Source organism: Abramis brama, assembly GCF_963993115.1.
Source record: "Abramis brama genome assembly, chromosome: 10".
NCBI lineage: Eukaryota > Metazoa > Chordata > Actinopteri > Cypriniformes > Leuciscidae > Abramis > Abramis brama.
This window is the reverse complement of record NC_139972.1, coordinates 17,792,372-17,812,915: the sequence shown is the minus strand read 5'-3', so window position 1 is coordinate 17,812,915 and position 20,544 is coordinate 17,792,372. Positions and strand designations below refer to the sequence as shown.

At 37.3% G+C, this 20,544-nt stretch overlaps 1 protein-coding gene across 2 annotated transcripts; it reads right to left on the bottom strand.

The window, feature by feature from the left end:
- Positions 1 to 633: 633 nt before the first annotated feature.
- On the bottom strand, positions 634 to 20,475 carry ubash3bb (ubiquitin associated and SH3 domain containing Bb). Of its 2 annotated transcripts, none has more exons than XM_084125347.1 (14): positions 19,986 to 20,475; positions 10,337 to 10,390; positions 8,647 to 8,833; positions 8,362 to 8,560; positions 6,873 to 7,042; positions 6,551 to 6,759; positions 5,012 to 5,156; positions 4,766 to 4,886; positions 4,566 to 4,688; positions 4,382 to 4,474; positions 3,141 to 3,285; positions 2,958 to 3,064; positions 1,812 to 1,921; positions 634 to 1,728 (listed from the first exon to the last, which is right to left on the bottom strand). In XM_084125347.1, the coding sequence occupies exons 1-14, from the start codon at positions 20,111 to 20,113 to the stop codon at positions 1,591 to 1,593; spliced, it is 1,929 nt and encodes a 642-aa protein (XP_083981473.1). In that variant the 5' UTR covers positions 20,114 to 20,475; the 3' UTR covers positions 634 to 1,590. The 2 variants fall into 2 exon arrangements, with proteins under 2 accessions (XP_083981473.1, XP_083981474.1); XM_084125348.1 differs by having other exon boundaries at positions 1,113 to 1,728; positions 6,551 to 6,726; positions 19,986 to 20,271.
- Positions 20,476 to 20,544: the final 69 nt, after the last annotated feature.

Here is a 20,544-nt window from a genome sequence, read left to right as displayed (position 1 = left end):
AAAGTCCCTTTGAGTAAAATCTTTGATCATTCTCTCGAAAAAAGTCACTACTAATAACAAAAAGGCAGCTGTTCAAATTTGAAACATCTTAAGTGTTTAAAAACACTCAAACAATATATTGACTTTTCCACGTCTAGATTATTAATATTAATCGAAGAATTTTACTGAATGAGTTGTCGCTTTGAAATATGGTATATTTGACAGAAGGACTAATTATTTGAATTAGTCTGTGATTGTGATACTGCTAAATGGAGCCTTTCAGCTAGTCAAAATGAGCCTATAGTAGCCTATAACTCAATCAATAGTTTTAATAATATGTGCATCCTACCGCTACCGCTGGAAACTTACCTTGATTCGTCTGGTTGAGATGGTGTTAAAAAAAAACTGAAGTGTGTAAATACCACTTACCTAACCAAAGGTATTTGCAACAATTAACCCTTTTCACATTTCCGGGTTTCTCAGAAGCGGAAGTCGTGATAGTTGGGTTAACTTCTATAGCGGTAGGCTAATTGAGAGAAAACATTAAATCCATTTTTTGTGTTCTCATTTGCTCAAATAGCAAAAGAAAAACTTGACAATAGTGTTTTCACAACTTTCAAAAAGAGGAAAAAAATAGAGAGATTGATAACAGCATTCAGAAGAGAGACATATAGCAATTTTATCGTAACTCCCAAAGCCGCTGTATTAGAAACACCCTCACAGCAGCGTTAACTAGTTTTTTGAAATCTGATGCAAAGGTAATATAATACAAATTATAGTGTTATAAATGTACATACACAAAAAAAAAAAAAAAAAAAAACCTTTCAAGGATTTACGATGCTGATGACCATTAAAACTGTCTGTGAAAAGGGTCTATTATTGTTTTCAAACAGGTTTCCAGAACACACCCCCTTGTCTATCATTGGTCGAAAAAATTGACAGGCTTCCCCCAACTCATGCAATTGGTTGAGCAATGCTGCAGTCTCCGGCTGCTCAAACAGTGATAGAGCCAAAGAGTGAAAAGAGGAAAATCAACCTGCAAATAACTTTATATTTATCTGATCATATTGCTCTGAGATGGGAGACCCTGAGACCCTTTTTATGATTAATTACAATATTAATTATTTGTTTTTAAAAATGACACACTTCAGCTTTAATGTAAAGATATTACAAATGCATCTGATATCCATTCAGCTATGCTAAAACAAATATTACACTTTTTATGCATTCAAGTTACATTTGCAAGAGAAATAACTGAGACATGGCTGCCTTTAAGCTCTTGCAGAATTGTACATATTTGCATGGCAGGACATTTAATCTTTATAATAAGTGCTGCATTATGCCACTGTGCATTTTGACCAGTTAAAGTGATAGCCAATGCCCTGAGAAAGCCTCTTTAAAGGCTCAGTAAACACTACCACAAATGTTAATTTATCAGTGCAGTCTCCTCTGTCCACCTGCAAACAAAAGCTCTGCCACATCCTGTAAGAATATCTTATTTGCATAACTTAAAGACGTGACAGATTAGTTCTGTTTAAAAAATATTCTCATTTGTGTGCTTCCAGTGCAGGTAGCATTTCAGTCTCTTGTGGAATGACCCTGCAGATAAGATCATTCTTGCTGTAGGGTCTCTCTCCAGCTGAAACTGTGGTTGGGCCCATGAGTTAAAGGAAGAATTGGTGGATCCACGAGCTGCCAGACTCCCGAGTCCCCTTGCTCCTCACAGGCACAGAGACCCAGGTATGGAATCTGGATGGAAAGATCGGCTTCCATAAAGCATCACTTTTTAAAGTATAAAATTCAAATGTTTAAAGTAAAAGGCTGAAACTAACCTTTCGAACTACTTGCACAAATTCTTTAGGATTCTGAGGAGAAAGACCCTGGATCTGGCGAGTGCAGGCCTCCAAAGAGGAAGCATGTCCCACAAACAGAATATTTTTTCCTGATATAAAAAAAGAGAAGGTGGTTATTATTAGTAAAGAACAAGTGTGCTAGCCTGACAAGCCTGGGAACACACCATTGGCAGGGCTCAATCCGAGAGGCGGGATAAACGGTTGTCTTTCAAATTCCCTCTGCACGCAATAGGATAGCGCCACAACCAACCAGAGCAACGAAGAAGGTGACGTAGTCAGAGAGATTAAACTTTTGCCGTATCCGGTCGGCAAAACTCAGTGCCGTTCTTTGTTCTTTTCTCAAAGAAAAGCTTAACTCCAAGTCTTCCAGAGTCGCGACCAAAGCTGATTCGAAAGACCGCTGTTCGCCAGCAGCAGCAGCCATCTTCTTTGTTTTCAAGTAGCAGGGAATTCACGCAGAACCGTCACAACTCTGCTGTCATTATGTTAAGCCCGCCCACCGACTCTATACACGATGTGATTGGCCTGACTAGTTTGGTTTTTCCAGCTCGAAAGCCAACGGAGATTTGCTAGACGACATTGGCTGCAAAATAACATTTGCTGCCACTAGGGTGCGTCTAGATTTCTAGGCTACAAGTGTGCCGCACACGTCAGGTCGCCCCCTGGTGGCTGGCTGCAGTATAGGTCATAAAACCCACCCTCTCCATGTAATAGAATGGGACACAAGTCAAACTTATAAAATCCACACAAAAAAATCCAATTTCACTTCAAATAATTTTTTTATTTTGTCATTTTCGGTACTGTAGTTCTTATCACACAGTCGTATGTTCAAGTGTTTTTCCAATAATTTGGTTTTAGTTATTTGATGCGATAAAAACATAAAAACTGACAGCTGTGCTTGCGTGAGCAGGAATATGGACGGGACCTTGATAACGCGTCTCCACCTCAGGATCACTACTACGCAGAATCAGGCTCCGAAGGACGTAATCGGCAACAGCCATTTCTGGCATATTTTGGCTTAATTTTTCTACAGTGGAGGGAAGTGGTGGAGACGCGTCGTCCAGCTTTTTACAGTCTATGGTAAAGATATGTGAGTCAAGTAAAAGCAGTATTTTGATCACTTACCCTTATTTTTGCAGTATGCCAAAATGTCTTTGGTCACCTGGTGGCTGCGACTTATGTACGTGTCATACGCCTCCGAGACGGTTAGCTTGCTAATGGGGATGTGGGGTCTGAGGAAAGGCAGCTGTTGATTAGGACTGAATTTGAAATACATAGGCCACAGTACATGATCACTCCAGTTGTTACCTGTACGTTGTGTCTACATTAAGGTTGGCCGCAGCAAGATCTGTGGGGGGTATCCAAGCAGGCAAAGATGTCCCTGACACCCATTTAGTCCACTCAAAAAGCCCAGGCTCAACTCGAATGCTTATTGTGCCATCTTGCTGCATTCCTAAAGTAGTACATGACACATGTCACAGAGCATTTAAATATAATATTTTTAATTAAAAATAAAGTGACAATGTCAATAAAGATGTAGCACAACAGAGTGCCATTCTTTTTCAAATTGGGGTCCAGGGACTCCCAGGGAGCCACAAGGAAATTCTACCTATCTATTGGTGGGTGGAAGAAAAGTGCAACTTCATAGGACTAAATATACATAAATAGATTGATATATTCAATTAATATCCATTAAATATTCCAGCTAATATTTTTCACAGTCTGTAAGACTTTTTAATGTTCTAAAATAAGTCTCTTATGCTCAACAAGGCTGCATTAATTTGATTAAAAATACAGTAAAACAGTAATATTGTGAAACATTATTACAATTTAAAATAACTGTTTTCTGTTTGAATATATTTTAAAATGTAATTTATTCCTGTGATGGAAAAGCTGAATTTTCAGCAGCCTTCAATGTCACATGAACATTCAGATATTATTCTAATATGCTTATTTGCTGCTCAAGAAACATTCTTATAATTATCAATGTTGAAAACCGTTGTTCTGCTTAATATTTTTGTGGAAACCAAGATGCCAATGATTTGTTACGTTGTTTGTGTATTTAGTCATTGTTGATCAATTAATAAAAAACGTATTTCGAAAATCTTGCTGACTGAACGGTTGTGTATTTATAGTATTTTTATTTTTCACAGTATAAATTGTATCTTTATACTGTACATGCAAATGTATTGCTACCGTTTATATTTTAGAAAGGGGGTCCCTCACAAGGGGATCATCATATTTGAGGGTCCATGGCATCTAAAAGATTAAAAACCCCTGGTCTAAAAGACATTTACATACACCTATAGGGATATTCCTGTAGACATGTATAGATTTGTTCACACTGCACAGGTGTAATTTTTGACAGTAACTGAATCAGCTCATTAATTCTCATTCATATCGTTAACGATATAAGAGTGTGATTCTTCCAAATGTAGGTCATGTAAAACAATATTCCCAAGTGGCAAATTCTACCCTTCTTTATATCATGTTGGCATTCTTATCCATTACACCACTGCTGCCTCCATATTCCTGACTGCAGTACGTACCTCTGAGAATTTCATGAGCCGTCTGGACACATCGGAGGCTGGGCGAGCAGTACACAAAATCAATACTGGTATTACTTTCCAGCAGAGCCTCACCTGGAAATCAGACAGATGACATAAAAAGAGCATGATGGACAATTCGATTGGTGAAATTGCATGTGGACATTCAAACAATGAGCAGACATACCCACTGTCTTAGCCTGTGTAGATCCAACCACTGTGATAGGAGCATCCATTTCATAGTCCCTGTGCGCTCCACCCCGGGCGGGCAGTGCAGCAGGCATATTCAGGTTCCTCCTCACATACCTGCCTACAGGAAGACAAACTGAGCTGGCAAACTAACAGCACCATGTGAGCGAGGCGCCACGACCTGTCCGTTCAGATTACCTTTGGAGTCAGAACACTGTGAGAACCAGTGTTTCCCAAACACAACATCCATTCTCTCTCCATGCCGACATACAAACAGGGTCCTTTTAGGGGATCGAGACTGCATGTTGGATCGAAGCACCTACCATCAACAGCACAAAGAGCATTAATAAATTACTCAAATCATTAGTAACTGCACAAACCCAACGTTTATCTTGAACTCAGAAGTTTTTTTTTTTTTTTTCATACTAATAAATAATTAGGCACCTGCATAGGTTGGCAAATAACACTCAAGATGGCAGACTCTCCCAGCTTTGAGTTTTCAAAGCATCGAAGGTTGAGCAGCCCATCCAATGCTTTGCTCTCTTTGGAACTCTTTTCCGAAGGAGAAGTACAAAAGAAGGAGTGCGATCTGTTCAAGGAGCATGGGTAGAGTTAAACGCACTGCAAAACATTGTCTTTGTTAACATTTAACACATTTAACACTCAGTCAGACTGAAAATGAGATTACATTTTTACATTAATGCATTAATATTATGTGGTTGAACTAGGTTTTCTAAGGGTTTACACGACAACAAATGTACTAAAAACAGAAAAGTTTTTGTGTATAGACGACAACATTGTCAAAAAACAACTAAAAACGTTGTATTCTGCATGCCAGGCCAGTAGTTGGCGATGTCACTTTGTTATGAAACACAATTTTTTTCTGTTTTTAGTTGAAAACTGTGTCATGTAAATGGCCTCTTAGTTTGCCAAGTAGTTTCTGACATGTTTCTATGCGTTTGCTATGAATTTTGGAGTTTGTTCAAATGCTTAAAGAGATAGTTCACTCATAAATGAAAATTCAGACATCATTTATTCACCCTCATGTGATTCAAAACTTGTATGATTTTCTTTCTTTTGTGGAACACTCACAAAAAATTTACATTGGTGTCCAAACAACATTGGACCCCAATGACTTCCATTGTATGGATAAAAAAAAACAAAAAAACACTGAGACATTTCTCAAAGTAAGTCATATAGTGTAGGAATGATATTGCAGAAATTGCATACTTCCTTAATATATAATAGGTGAAAAAAAGCACTGTGTCCGAATTCACAGTATTTATAAAACAGTAGGTGAAAAGTACCCGGATGACCTACTACTTCTGTCGAGATTACGAAGTGTGCATCCAATGGACACTTTACTATCCCATGAGGCCACGGGAGAGGATTTCTAAAATGGCAGCGAAATGACGCAACTGACGCTGGTAGGTCACACGACAATGAAAACATGGCGAATGTAGTATGTCTGGATAACATTCATACTATTGTGAGATTTATTTTGTGTGAATATTTAGTATTATATAAATTGGATAATTTGATTTGCTGTTCATGGGTGATGCAATTGTGACATTATGGATAGGTATGGGGAATTGGCAAGCTGACATGCACAGTTATTGTTATGTGTGAAAAGGGACATGCACATGTATGTATGACGGAAAAAAAGAATAGTATAGAGAGCACGTAGGTGAAGCGAGCGTTACTGCAGTGTGTGTCTCCCTATATGAGCTCTGACAAATAAAAGTAGCCAATAAAGTTCCAAATTTCCTTGTGTGCCTGCATTATTCATTCCACATCCCCTCTTACCCTACATAGAACATACTTGTTTAATGGATGCAAACAAAGTGATTTCTTATTCAAAAGAAGTACCTACTCGGGAAGTATGTGATTTCGGATGCATCCGGTGAGTATGTGTTAGGTGAACTTTCCCTTGAGCCTCAAGCAATGTGAAAGAGTCTTGCTGAGAACATTTGGAGAACTTACCCGTGGAAAACCCACGTGTCAGACTCATCTGCAGGGCTCACATAATTCTCAGGCAGCAGTGCAGAGATGCCTGTTCCCAGAGACGTGCCGTACACCCAGCCCTCACTGGTACTCATTTGCTCCACTGTAGATGAGAAGATAAAGTCTCCTGGCACCAGTTCCAGCTCATCGTCATTCTGAGGAGTGTAGGGGTACATCACTCGCAAAGTCTGACAGTGAAACAGAGGTTAGTGTGCATTAAAGTGGATTTGCATGAACTAGTAAAACAATAAAACTGCATGAATGAGACTAATAGTAGGACACTGGCTCAATTGGGCCTCACCTCGTGATTCGCAAATCGAATGTCCCGTGAAAAGAGGGCAGCTAGCCAGTCACAACCCAGCTTTACCTCAATCCCTCTTGCCAACTTTTCCAAGGAAGAAAAATGATTGGTTGGGAAGTGATAGGCTAGAGTCAAATGAAGCTGCTTTTTATGTGGTTCCACATGGACATCTATGAAATAAATAAATAAAATAACTAGTGTCATGAGCATTTTTATGAATTGATAATCATTCTTTATTCAAATACCCTTTTTGATTAATTAATCAGTATCAGTTAATTCAATTTGAACAGATTTTTTAAAACATAAATCTATCATTCATAATGTTTAATAGTTTAGCAATTTATCTTGGACAATTATAGATTTAAAGGGATAGTTCTTTTAAACAGAAAATTCTGTCATCATTCACTCTCATGTCTTTGATGTCATGTCATTCAGTAAAGCAAAAAAGTTGAATGTTTTTGCTGCTCTTGTCCATATAGTGAAAGCATACAGTGTCCATGGGTCGTCAAGCTCCAAAAAGGAAAAAATAAGCATCATAAAACCATAAAAAAGTACTCCTTTTTATCTTATCCTATATGATATTATGTGCAATATATGAATTTTCTGAAGCCATATGATAAATTTGAGTCAGGAAAAGAACATTATTTTAGTTTTGCTTATAGTATTTATTAATATTTTTAATTAGCAATTTTGTAATATTAAATTTTTTTATTAAAATTTTAGATTTACAAATTTTGGGAAGTGCTTTTGCCACTTTTTAAAAAAAATCTATTTATCTTTAGTAATTGTTTTACAGTTTTAGTCATTTTAGTATTTCAAGTTGTTCGTCTAATATTTCTAATTCATTTCAACTTTATTTCAATTAACGGAAATTATTTTTATTAGTTTTAGTGGTAACGCTACAATAAGGTCCAATTAGTTAACATTAATAAATGCATTAACTAACATCAACTGACAATGAGCAAGACATTTTGTTACAGTATTTATTATTCTTTGTTAATGTTAGTTAATAAAAATACAAGCTGTTCATTGTAAGTTAATGTTAGCTCAGGTCCATTAAATAATATTAACAGATACAACTTTTTGATTTTAATAATGTATATGAGTAAAAGTTGAATTTAGCATCAAATAAGATTAATGAATACTTTCATTGTATTTTTCATTGTTAGTTGAAGTTAACTTTAAATTAACTAATATTAAGAAATGAAACCTTCTTGCAAAGTGTTACCATTTTAGTTAACAGTAACACTCTTATTCGCTGATAATTAAATCTTTAAAAATCCATAAAAATCCCAAGAAATGTACTTTGTTTTTTTAAATGCTCTGCTTTCATTGTATTGATAAAAGCAGCATGGACATTCTGCCAAATTTCAACATTCATGTTCCAAGTAAGAACGACATGAGGATGAGTAATGAGCTGATTAGGAAAAAAAACGTGAGCACTATCCAGGCACCATCTGTGACAAATGCTCTGATCACGCCCCCCCACCAGCTTTAGTGGCAGCCTCCACGGCAAAGTCAGCCGCAAACTTCTTCAGTGTCTCAGCCACCTGCTCCTCCACAAAGAGGCCAATGAAGTTGGTGGAGGTGTAGAGCTCCAGGGGCAAAGGGCTGGGGAAGCGTCCTCTCCACTGATTCACTGTAGACTGCAGAGCTTCACACAGAGCCACTAGTTTATTGTCTGGACACTGTAAACACATAAAATGAAGAAATGTAAAAAATTTCCACAGCATAATTAGAATAGATCACGATTAAAATAGAAATTGTGACTCACCATAAAGAACTGGCAGAGTGTGATGTGTGGAAATATGTTGTGAGCTTTGTTCTTTCCACAAGTCAAGCGAGACTGCTGCCAAAAATGGGATAGCTGGTTTTGTAAAGGCCCACTGGGGCGCAGGTAGAGCACATACTCTCTGGGTAAAGGGTCGTCCAGGAAAGGGTCATCCAAATGTGAGAAAAGCCTAAGGAGACATTTGCACATGATCATAAATTCTAAAGAACAGCTAAACCAGAATATAAAGTATGTGTAATTGTAACTGTCAACCAATTATTCTGCTTGTTTTATGTATAGAACTGCTGGATTGATGAAAATGAAGCACTAGAGGGCAGTACAATTCCTTTAGACTGAGGGCTTCAACCTTGCTCCTGGGGAACCAATGTAAAAAAGCATAACGCCTGCTAAAGCTGTGGTACGCAGGGAAGGAGAACAGGGGATGGATTTTTTTAAAGGATGTCAATGGAGGAGAGGCTTCACTACGCTGAATAAACCGCTTTTGTGGGAAAATGGCTTATCATTTAATGAATCGACAGCCAATCGGCTAATCTTCAACATATTTGCTCTTAAACATTCGTTTTTGATAGTTTACACCAAAAAAAATCCAGTTTTATAAAAGAAGTCATGGACATTTGGTGACAGGTATGATCAGTTTAGGGCAATTCTCATTCATTTCTATGGTATCTGCAAAGAGTGATTGTCGCACAACTCTGAACTCTGAAATTCAATGACGTCAAGGCTGTAATGTGATTGGTTATCAACCCACACATGATCCAAGTTGGCTGTTACGCTTTCTCCATTGTTAGAGCCACGGACCCTCGTATTTCCCAATAATAAGACCACCGCTGCGTTCCAGTTCGCCTACTTATACTATGCCCTAAAAGAATGTACTGTTTTCGTAAAGAAAAAGTACATACTTTTGAGTGCGTAGCAGAATACTAGGCAAGCTTTGGGACATACTACTTCGTCATAACGTTTAAAATGCCGTCAATCATCTTGTCACAGTTAAATCCTCCACATTCAATTTAATTTAATTTCCTACTGTTTCGGAGAGACATATAGCAGCACGTTGATCTGCCAGTCGTGGGTCTTTCATGCAGGAAACTCTCCTTTGCAATCTGCATGATGATGTTTTTAAAAGTACAAAAGTTTTACAAAAGTTCACAATGCCGTTGCAGATGAAATATAATGTGGATAACATTGAATACATATCTTTAAGTCAGGTTAGATACTGATTACTGATCACTCAAGGGTCAAACCCCTTTATCTAAACCTCTCTACTACTTTCTAGTTTTTAACACTTTTTATTCGTGTTTGTAGTTCTAATCCAATTTTTTGTCCAACGCTCAGTGGGTTGTGGCACTGGGTGATTTTAGCCATTAGAGTGGGCACGGATTTGCACTTCGGATTCTAAACGGAAAAAGTAGACCATCCGAGTATCTTTGGAAAACTCATTTCAACATACTACGATTTGGGACACTAATTCTAATTTCAAATACTATTTAGGACGGATAGTATGCGAATTGGGACACAGCACATCTCTGGTTTAGCTACAACCCTAAACAAACACACCTGAACCAGATAATCATGGTACTCAGGTGTGCTGAAGCAGGTTGGAAATAAACTTTGCAGGAGATTGGGTCCCCAGGAGGAGGGTTGAAGACCTAGGGGTGCAGTTAGGAAAGCTCACCAGTCACATGCAAGCTGAACACTTCTGCCTCCAGTTGATGCCAGAGCTTTCAGCCTGTAAAGAGAAAATATTTTAGAATTACCAGTAGCTACAAGTTCCCCATCTCAGAGTCAGACAGCTGCCTCAGTATCCTTAGAAACGCTTTGAACATCTTAGAACGTCAATGGAGAAAGGCATATAGTTCATCATAACATTGTAATATACATCATATACATAATTCACCTGCTACATTCTTCGATTCTTCATATCAACAGAAAAAATTACAGGGATAACATGGCTTCTGTTGAGACTCTCTTGCTTCACAGCATAGTAATGATATGCTAAAGCCCGCCGGCACGTTGACATGATTGGTTACAGGTAGTTTGTGATGTAATTAACACCAGCGATTTCAAACCGTGTCTTTAGATCACAACAGTTTTAAAGATAAAATACTCTGCAATGGTGTTGACTTAAAGGGGCATTCCACCCATTTGAACATTGTTTTTTATTTAAAGTGGGTCATATATGTAGTCGAAATGTAAAATAAATTTTGAATTTGGTGCCTTCGTGACCGAGGAAAGACAAAAAATAACTTCAGGACGCATTTGTATGAAAGACAACAACTCCCACAATGCACCACATTGCACAGCTCCGCAAGCCACTCCCACTAATCCAGAAAGCGCATATCTGCCTATAAGAGAAATCACTCTTCCGTCTACAAGGCTAGCTACCACCAGAGCTTGAAATTCATTTCACACAAAATGTCTAGTTAGTTGGCGAACTCATTAGTGCATTACTCCTCGTTTGTATTTCTTTCGAAAAGGTGAATTATTGCATGGTACCGGGATGTTCAGTCAGAACATATGCGGTGCGAAACTAGGATAGTTCACAACACTAACGTCCGTGTCCTCGTCTGATTCAGAGATTTCGTCCAGGAGAAATTGTCATCGTTGAAATTCTTTGCCGCAGACGGACTCTATCTCTGTGTTCGTAGTTGCATAGTGAGATCACCGGCGCCACCAGTCTGCCCTAACTCGAGCCAGTCCGGGCTCCTCGTCCGCGGCAGGCAGGTCTTCTGCCTCGGCTGCTCTTCGCTATAATGCGGCTTGTAAAGGTAGCCACAAACACCTGATTCAAGCATCAGACTTCCGAAATCCTCTTCTTCTATATCATATTGAGCACTCTCCTCCGCTATTGTCATAACTTTACATCTGTCTCCTCTCCACAGCGCCTGTTAGCTTAGCTTCAAACAAGATGGAGGATATTGCTTTCAGTTTCAGAGAGTAAAGTCCCACCCACTGATCTGTAATAGGTCTGTAGCGTGAGCGGTTCCCGCCCCCTGGGAAAGATGAGGAACGAGTGTCTGTAGTCTCAACAGAAATCTCCCCCTCTTACACTTCCTCCTACAATGACGCAAAATGACGATTTTTGCGTCATTGTAGGAGGAAGTGTAAGAGGTAAATAATGGATTTCTCCCGTCTCAGGGGAAAATGAGAGAGTGTTGCACGACCATTCAATAGTATGACTGGGTTTCTAACAATGCAAAGCTTAATGCAAATGGGTGGAGTGTCCCTTTAAGAATTTGCACATGGTTTGTCTTAAAGCATATTAAAAACACCACATAGACACATAATATTAAAATATTAGAATATTAAAAACTTGATTTTTAAGCAACTTGTGGTGTGCAGGCCTGAGCAAGCATACAGTATGATGAGAATATGTTTGAAGTACAAGAGCTAATATGCACTTGTTATTTTCCAGTGGACCATGTGTCATGATTTTTGAATCTAATAGACTATGTGCTCACTGTGACACCATGTTTGAGGTCTGTGACAGTGGAACATGTATAAAAAGAGATGAGATGTTTTTTTTTTTTTTTAATAATTTCTAACATGTGAACCAGTGAAAAAGCTGTAATGCTGCGTGGGAGAGGTGATCATCACACTTCTCTCACACTTCTCTCACACCTCAGTGTCTCATACACACTGTGATTGCTTCTTGAAGTTAAAGTTCTGCTTTAAAAAGTGTACATCTTTTTTAAGATGCACCTTAAATGGAAAGTATTTCAGTAGTAAATGCAGTTTGGATCATATTTTCTTTGATCTTGCATACTTTTGTTCATGGTTTTCAAAGATCTTCTTTGAAACATCTTTATTTGACTAGCTTCTACCAAGTGACAGATAAATTTGTGCAAAAATATAGTGGTTTCAACACACAACCTTTGAGATCAACAACAAAAAATATGCATAACTATGCATGATAGTATAGTTAGTTGGACTTAATTTGCGTATTACGGAGCCCCGCACAAAATGTGTTCCCTTGGAAAAGAAACGTAAGGGATTACTATTCATTTTTCTGTAATTTAATTACAGTTACTTCTGATGTAATTGCATTAAATACTTTAAAAACTATAGAACAATTCTTTAAGACGTTTATGAAAAAAAAAAAAAAAAAAAGCCAGGGTAAGAATACACCCTAATTTGTCATTTTCAGAAAACTTGGAACCTAATGTCAAAAGAAGAAGAGGTAAATTCAACAGCATTTGCGTGACCAAACAGAACAAAAAAAACATTGTGAGACGGTTTCTGTTCTGAAAGTACAACTAAGTGACACTGTGGTTACATCATGGGATTGTAGAGTGTATTAGAGTGTTTCAGCCTGTATAAACAGGTCATCATAAGACCTCACAAAGCCTCGTTTTAACTATTACCACTGAAGCGAAACCTCACGGTATACCAGGACTTCCCCTAAGCTCTGTTCTGCAAAGACCTCGAACAGGAAAGAGTTTACCCAGAGCCACGGACAGTCTGTATATTTCTCAAAAAAGTTAAAAAACTGACTTTTCAGTTATTACTCCCTTGTGACGGTTTAAACCCTTTTTCTAGCACAGCTTTGCAATAACTTTTTACAATATTATTTGTTCATTGAAAAGACAAATTAATTACTGTAGATAACAGCAGTCAACATCTGAACATAAATAAATGACTAGATCGTAAAAAAACCTTGAAATTCATTATATTTCCATGATCGCGTAAATGCCAACAACATGGAAATTATGAACTATACATATGATGAAAGGGATTTTTTTTTAAATACTAAAGTGTGCTTTAAAATGCACATGAGACAATCACTGGGCTAAATATTGCATATTTGCAAATAACAGATGAATATTGCAAATAACGGATGAATCTGTGCTAAAATATCACAGTTTCATTAGGCTCATGGCATTTCACTTGACAACAAACAAGATATGACACACAAAAAAACTCACAAAAAAAGTCAGGCGTTTTGTCCTCCCTAATAGTTGATGAATTTATTTAGCTATTAAATATATAATATAATATAATATAATATAATATAATATAATATAATATAATATAAGATTGATTTGATATGATATGGTTAGTTACATTTTATTATTTGCATTAAACATATATTTTTTTCCATTTCCTCATTTTCTTATTAGAACAGACTTTTTCATAATAAAGCAGCCCAGATCAAGTCATCTCACTATAAAGTTTAGTAGACTTAATCACAGTGGTAACAGGCCTGAAATACTTTCTCATGCACAGTATGCACTGAGTGAAAAAGAGAAAGAGGCCGAAGAGGTTTACAAGTTAACTAAGAGGGTGACAAAACAAATCCGTTTTTATGGCAATCTAATTTCATGGAAAAAGCTCTTGACAACATGAAATATTAACACGCATACCAAGCATGATAATGAAAACATCCACTGATTAAAATTTAAATTAGGTCATAACGCTTCAAGTAATATTTTCCCATCATATAACCAAATATGCCTCTTAAAACGAGATAAAAACTGAATAACCGCCCAGACGCCCACACAAGCCTCACTCACAACCTGTCATGCCCTAAGATGCCTTTTATGTCTTACTAGCTATTTCCAATACCCTGTATTACTCATATACAATTTGCTGAAGGTGCAGTGGGGGGTGATTCTTTACAAATTCCAGTGACACATATGATAATTAAATAATTATGACTGTTTGTCCGAAAAGCTGTGATCAGTAAAGCCTATTTTGCTCAATGAATTTGTACATCTATATCCTCAAGTGTATTGAACAAAAACATAAATTTAAATGGAGAGGGGCGCTTACATGAGCAAAATCTTTGCATTGTTTGTGGTATATGATATAAATGATCTAAAAGGAGATTATTTTCGTGGATATTTGTATCATGGCTTTTAGCATTAGCAACCAGCAGCCAGTAAACAAGATTAACTTTACGGGTTTACTGCCTGTTCTAATTTTTGTTCTTGTTTAATGATGCATCTAATTGTTTTCCACAAATCATTTCAGATAATCTCCACAAAGTGTCTTTCATAATCATCCAGCTGACCAAACAACACACCTTTCACTCGGCTCTTTGGGGAAATCCCACAGCTCAGACCTCTGCATCCTTAAGTTTCCTGTTTACAGATCTTCCGTTTAGCCTGATTCTTTGCCAAGAGGCTCAAGAGTCACTGCAATCCAGAACACTACTTTCAACAACTGGTTTTGCAGACAGATAGATGTACTGCAGTACTGGACTGTTTGCACTAGAAGAAGTAATAGCCTATATGTAAAGATTCAAAATATAAATAGCTTTTATAATAGTAAGGACACATTAAATCAATCAAATGCGACATTAGAGACATTTATAATGTTACAAAAGATTTCTATTTCAAATAAATGCTGTTCTTTTGATATTTTGAAAAATATCACTGCTTCCACAAAAATATTAAGCAGTACAACTGTTTTCAATCTTGATAATAAAAACTGTTTCCAATGGAAGATTGTTTCCGCCACAGAATGAAAAATAAAAAAGCTAACTGCGACTTTTTATCTCACAATTCTGACTTAATTTCTCAGAATTGGGAGCTATAAAGTCAGAAATGCTAGATGTAAACTCTTGTGAGACAAAAAGTCGCAATTATCTTTTAAAATGTTTTATTCTGTTGCGGAAACAAGCTTTATAGTTTCCTGACCCCCAAATCAGCATATTATAGTTATTTCATGTGACATTGAAAACTGGAGTAATGACTGCTGAAAATTCAGCTTTAGCAGGCATAAAACACTCTAAATAGTAACAATACTATTTTTATTTGTTATCCTTGTGTCCTTGCGTTTCTTCCAGAGCTTCATTCTGAGCAGGAGGGTGGAAGGACACCCGCATTTGGACACACGGCTCTCATTCTGGCAATCGCACAACCGCCACAGATGGTGGACTCACAAATGAGAGAACACACACTGATACAGGCCCCTTATAAACAGTGGAGGAGTGGAAGAGTAGGCTGACTTTAGAACAACTGCTTCTGTGGATCCCACTCTTGTGCCTGTGTCTGTTTTTTCAGAGGTGGAGGAGAGGTTCGCTCCCTATTGACGCTAGTGTGCTGGCCTACATCTGTTTCCTTTATCCCAGCAGCCACCGAGGGAGCTGAGCCAAAAAGGAAGAAGAAAAAGATACGATTGATCTCACTGACGCCCGGCAAGAGCAACAGACACTATCCCACAAGCCCCAAGGCCCACAAGTACCAGCTGCCATCCCTGCCACACAGAGAGCACAGCTGTTCATCCCAAAATATGGCCAGCCAACACCTGCAGGCCTGTCGGCAAATGTGGCCAGACCAGGACAGGCAACAGGGACAGCTGACGGCCCACTTGTATCCACAGAACATCACATCACAACAGAAAAATGAAATGCATCCTGCGAGGGACATAATGTGGCCTTTCAGTACGGAAAATGATCAGGATCTCAGTATTTATACACCAGGAGGTCATGGTCGCTATCTCATCTCCTGCTCTGTCATCTTTCAGGAAGGAAGTTGATGACATTTACACAGCGTGACCCTGAGACGAAACCACAGCATTATTATACACGCAGACTGACTACTGGTAAACCATACCTTATGACAAGACAGAAACAGTGATATACGCATGAGCAAGAGAATAACGAGAAGGACTGGTTAGTGTAGTCAGACTTAACGGTTCACCCAAGAAGGAAAATACTGTCATCGTTTGCTCACCCTGCTGTTGTTCCAAACCTATAAGACTATGTCAAGTCAAGCTCAATTGTCATTCATCCGTATACATGTACACAGCTGAACGAAATTTTGTTTCGTACGGACCGAGGTGCATAACCAATGCAAGAATAAACAGCAACAGATCACAACATCCTACAACAGACAGTGCAACACAGCCCTCAACCATTCACATGATACACAAAATACAATACATAGCAAATGGTAAACAATACATAGTAAACAGAAAAATAGTGCAAATCGCCAGTAGACAGACAAAAGTGCAATAGACAGTTAGTATATGAACAAAAAGAGGAATTTTTGAAGAATATCTTGCCCACACTTTTTTTATATAATGAAAGTTAATGAGAACTGTATTCTGTCAAGCTCCAAAATAAAATAAAAAATACACCATAAAAGTATTAAAATTGGTCCAAATGACTCATGACCTTTAGGCTGTTATTCAGTGCAAATCTGGACATCTGCCTCATCTTGAACTTGAACTTCCACAAACTTGGTGAGTTTATGAGAAGTTGTAATCAGTGTTGGGGGAAACGAAAACACGCATTACAAGTAATGCGAGTTACTTAATCAGATTACTTTTTTCAAGTAACTTGTAAAGTAACGCATTACTTTTAAATGTACAAAAAAATATGAGTTACTTTTTCATATATATATATATATATATATATATATATATATATATATATATGATGGTTATTGTATTGCAGTTAATCTCACTTTATTAACCAAAGTATTTGATGCTGACCTTTGAAGATCCAATTCAACCACACTCTCAGAAAAAAAGGTACAAAAGCTGTCACTGGGACAGTACCCTTCAAAAGTGATCTAATATGTACCATTTAGGTACTAATATGTACACGTTTGGTACCAATATGTACCTTTGAGGGACTTAAATGCACTCTTTAGGTACAAAGGTGTACCTTTTGAAAAGGTACCGCCACAGTGACAGCTTTTGTACTTTTTTTCCTGAGTGCATACTAATAAGCAAAAATTACTAGATAAACATCACATTTAATTTTTTTTTTTTTTTTTTTTGCTGAAGTGAGAGAGATGAAATTTCCTGCTTCCTATTACTCAGCCATCCAGAATTGTTTAAGCTGCACCCTCTACTGTACAGCCGCGAATTTGCATTTTCTTCAGTCAAGGCTTACTCATTTTACTTTTGGTGTGAAAGGGCCTTTACATTTGCACAAAAATAGAACTTTTGTGTTTTTTGTTATTAAAGCAAGCAAGCCCAGCTCAGGTGAGGAAAAAGTAAAGCTAAAGTAATGCAACACATTACCTTCCATGAAAAGTAACGACACAATATTGTAATGCATTACTTTTAAAAGTAACTTTCCCCAACACTGGTTGTGATGTCCAATTTGTGAACGAATCATTCTTTTGAATCAAATGTTCTCAAATAATCTGTTAATCCAGTTCATAAAAACTAGGCTGCATTTAAATCCAATTTGTTATGCCCTTCCCTCGCTAACTTCCCTCCGTCTCGTTCACTCGGGTGTACGTCATTGCTTACATTGCATGAGTGCCCACTACTGGCGCCCTTGATCACATGGAATCTGCTATGGACCTGATTTTTTTTACATTTTATAATATATATATATATATTTTTTTTTTATTTATTTATTTATTTTTCTCCACATGAATTTGTTTTATGCACCATTTTATATGCCTGTAAGTATGTTTGGCCTGTTAAATAATTAAATATAAACAAATATTAAATATGAATATATTTATATTAAATATAAAAAAATACACAAATGAAAATGATAACAATACAATAAACTATAACTGTATTTAAAAAAAGTTTAAGGTAGCTACAACAAGTATTAAATGTAGTTAAATGTCAAATTAACGCCAATATCATACACTAGAGATGTGTGGGGTGGGGGTAAATTAAGAGCGACCTGCTGTGACGTCACAGTCATGGTGGAATTGTGGACTATGGATCCGCCTGAAGTGTACATGTTGAGTAGACTCACTCCCTTGGTCAGAATCGAGGGGTAGAGGGTCTGTCCAAATAAAATTTTGTCGTCCACTGGACGAAGTTGAATGCACTTCAAAATGGCGGTGGGGATTCCCAGAGGGGAAGTGCTTAGGGAAGTTTGCAAGTATCGCTAAAAGTGGAGAATGATTGTATTGATCTATACGGTTTTAGGAATGATTCTACTGATTAGAACGATACAGATCAAAATGATTTTCTAATCGCCAACTGATCCGGTTACAACGGTTAACAGCTCTCTGGAGGGAAAGGTTATCAGTGAATAATGATTTAAATTTCAATAAATTTGAAAGTAATATTGAAGTTTTATGGGTTTTTTTTTTTTTTTTTTTGTCATTTTGGAGCTCGACATCATTAAAGTGGTCAGGATTTTTCTTAAAAAAATCTGCTTTTGTGTTCCACTGAAAAATAAAAGTCATCATATATGGGGTTGGAACAGCATGAGGGTGAACAAAGGATGACAGAATTTCCATTTTTAATTAAAAAAAAAAACATCCTTGTGATCAGTTCCAAATGCAACAGGACCAAACAAGTAATCACCAGGACCACAAAAAAAAGGGGAAAAAAAGAAACTTCCCACACAAGACTGAGCGCACATCGGCTGTGCTTTATTTAATTTTGAACAGCTGCATAGTCTTGGGTTTTCTCATATATGTGCCAAAATAAGAATGAAAACAAAAACCTTGTGACTTACAAATCATTCATGCTGTAATAAACACAGATGTTCCTTCCTCATGTTACAGGACACCTTTACCATCTTTTTACATTGACTGGGTCAGTATGATGGTACTCCTACTATCTCAGTTGGTTCACATCAGGGCAGTGGACACATCTGAAAGCTCTTAACTTTAAAAGAGTCCTTTACAGGAAATCAGGACAGTTCACTGTTGTTATGTGGGTCAATACATCCATAAAGGAAACAGAGGAAAAGCATATTAATAACTCCTGACTAAGCTTGACACACACACACGCTAGTTAATACAAATGCACTTACGAGTGCCCTTAAATAGAAAAAAAAAACTTGAACATATATATATATATGTGTGTGTGTGTGTGTGTGTGTGTGTGTGTGTGTGTATGTATGTATGTATATGTATATATAGTTGTATTTTGTACATTTATTTGTTACATTGTCACAAATGTATAATTGTAATTTTAGATTTATATTTGTATAGAATAAATTATTAGTGAAGGAAACACTGACATTGATTTAGACATAATTCCCCAGTTTAGATCGTGCTCTCTGTGGGTTTTTTGACACAATTACCAAAAATGGCTAGAAGACTTTCTCTTATGTGATGCTCAATGTGGCTGCAAAAACACATCACTGACCTGAATGATAAACAAAAGCCTTTCTTGTAAGCGATATAATACAAGCCATTTGCACTGCATGATAACCATTATTTTCATGTCTAAGTGTACATTATCCCATATGATATTCAGTCAGTTTCGTGACTTTATACTGACTTGAAGTCAAAGTAATCCACCTCAACAATAATTTAATTAGGTTCTATAGCGTGTTAAAACACCCTACAGACGAACTTTGAGAGACAAAAACATTATTTATTCATGGATGATTTTACGAAGAACGCCATTATGGTCTATATTATACATATGGGACTTACGCTCTCATCTGAGGAAACCCCATCGACAGCAGCACGTCCAGATTGGATCCATGTTTGACAGAGACGCAATTGTTCTGTCTCAGTCTGCGCGGAATAATCTTTGAGTAAAGATCCTCCTTTGCTGCCATCCTTTAGTCCCATCAAATGACACTGACGATAGTCGGGTAAGACACATCCACATCTGCTTATTTAGCGATTTACACTATGACTGCAATAAGCATAATCGGTCCCTCCTCCTGACAGCGGCAACGTATGTTTGTATACAGTAGCAGTAGTAGGCTACAGTAGATTAACGAGCTACAGAATGTCTGCGTCTCAAAATCTAGTCAGCTCCCTACATACTAAAATATATTTGGACCATCATAGGCGGGTTTCAAGTATGAACAAAGCAGCATATTTGAGAAACGCGCCTGTATGCCAAAAAGAAAAAGAAAAAAAGAAAGAAGCAATCTATATAGGCAGGTCACGAGGTTTTAGACACAGCTCAAGTGTTATGCTTGTCAAACTAGCAGTGACCCGTTCACTCGTCATGCTTGACACTAACCTTCTTTAATTAGTC

Coding starts and splice junctions, on each gene's coding strand:
- ubash3bb (XM_084125347.1), bottom strand. CDS start 20,113: ATGGCAGCAAAGGAGGATCTTTACTCAAAGATTATTCCGCGCAGACTG. Junction 8,561..8,646: donor CACTCTGCCAGTTCTTTATG/GTGAGTCACAAT, acceptor ATGTGTTTACAG/TGTCCAGACAATAAACTAGT. Junction 1,922..2,957: donor GGCATACTGCAAAAATAAGG/GTAAGTGATCAA, acceptor TTTTTATATCAG/GAAAAAATATTCTGTTTGTG.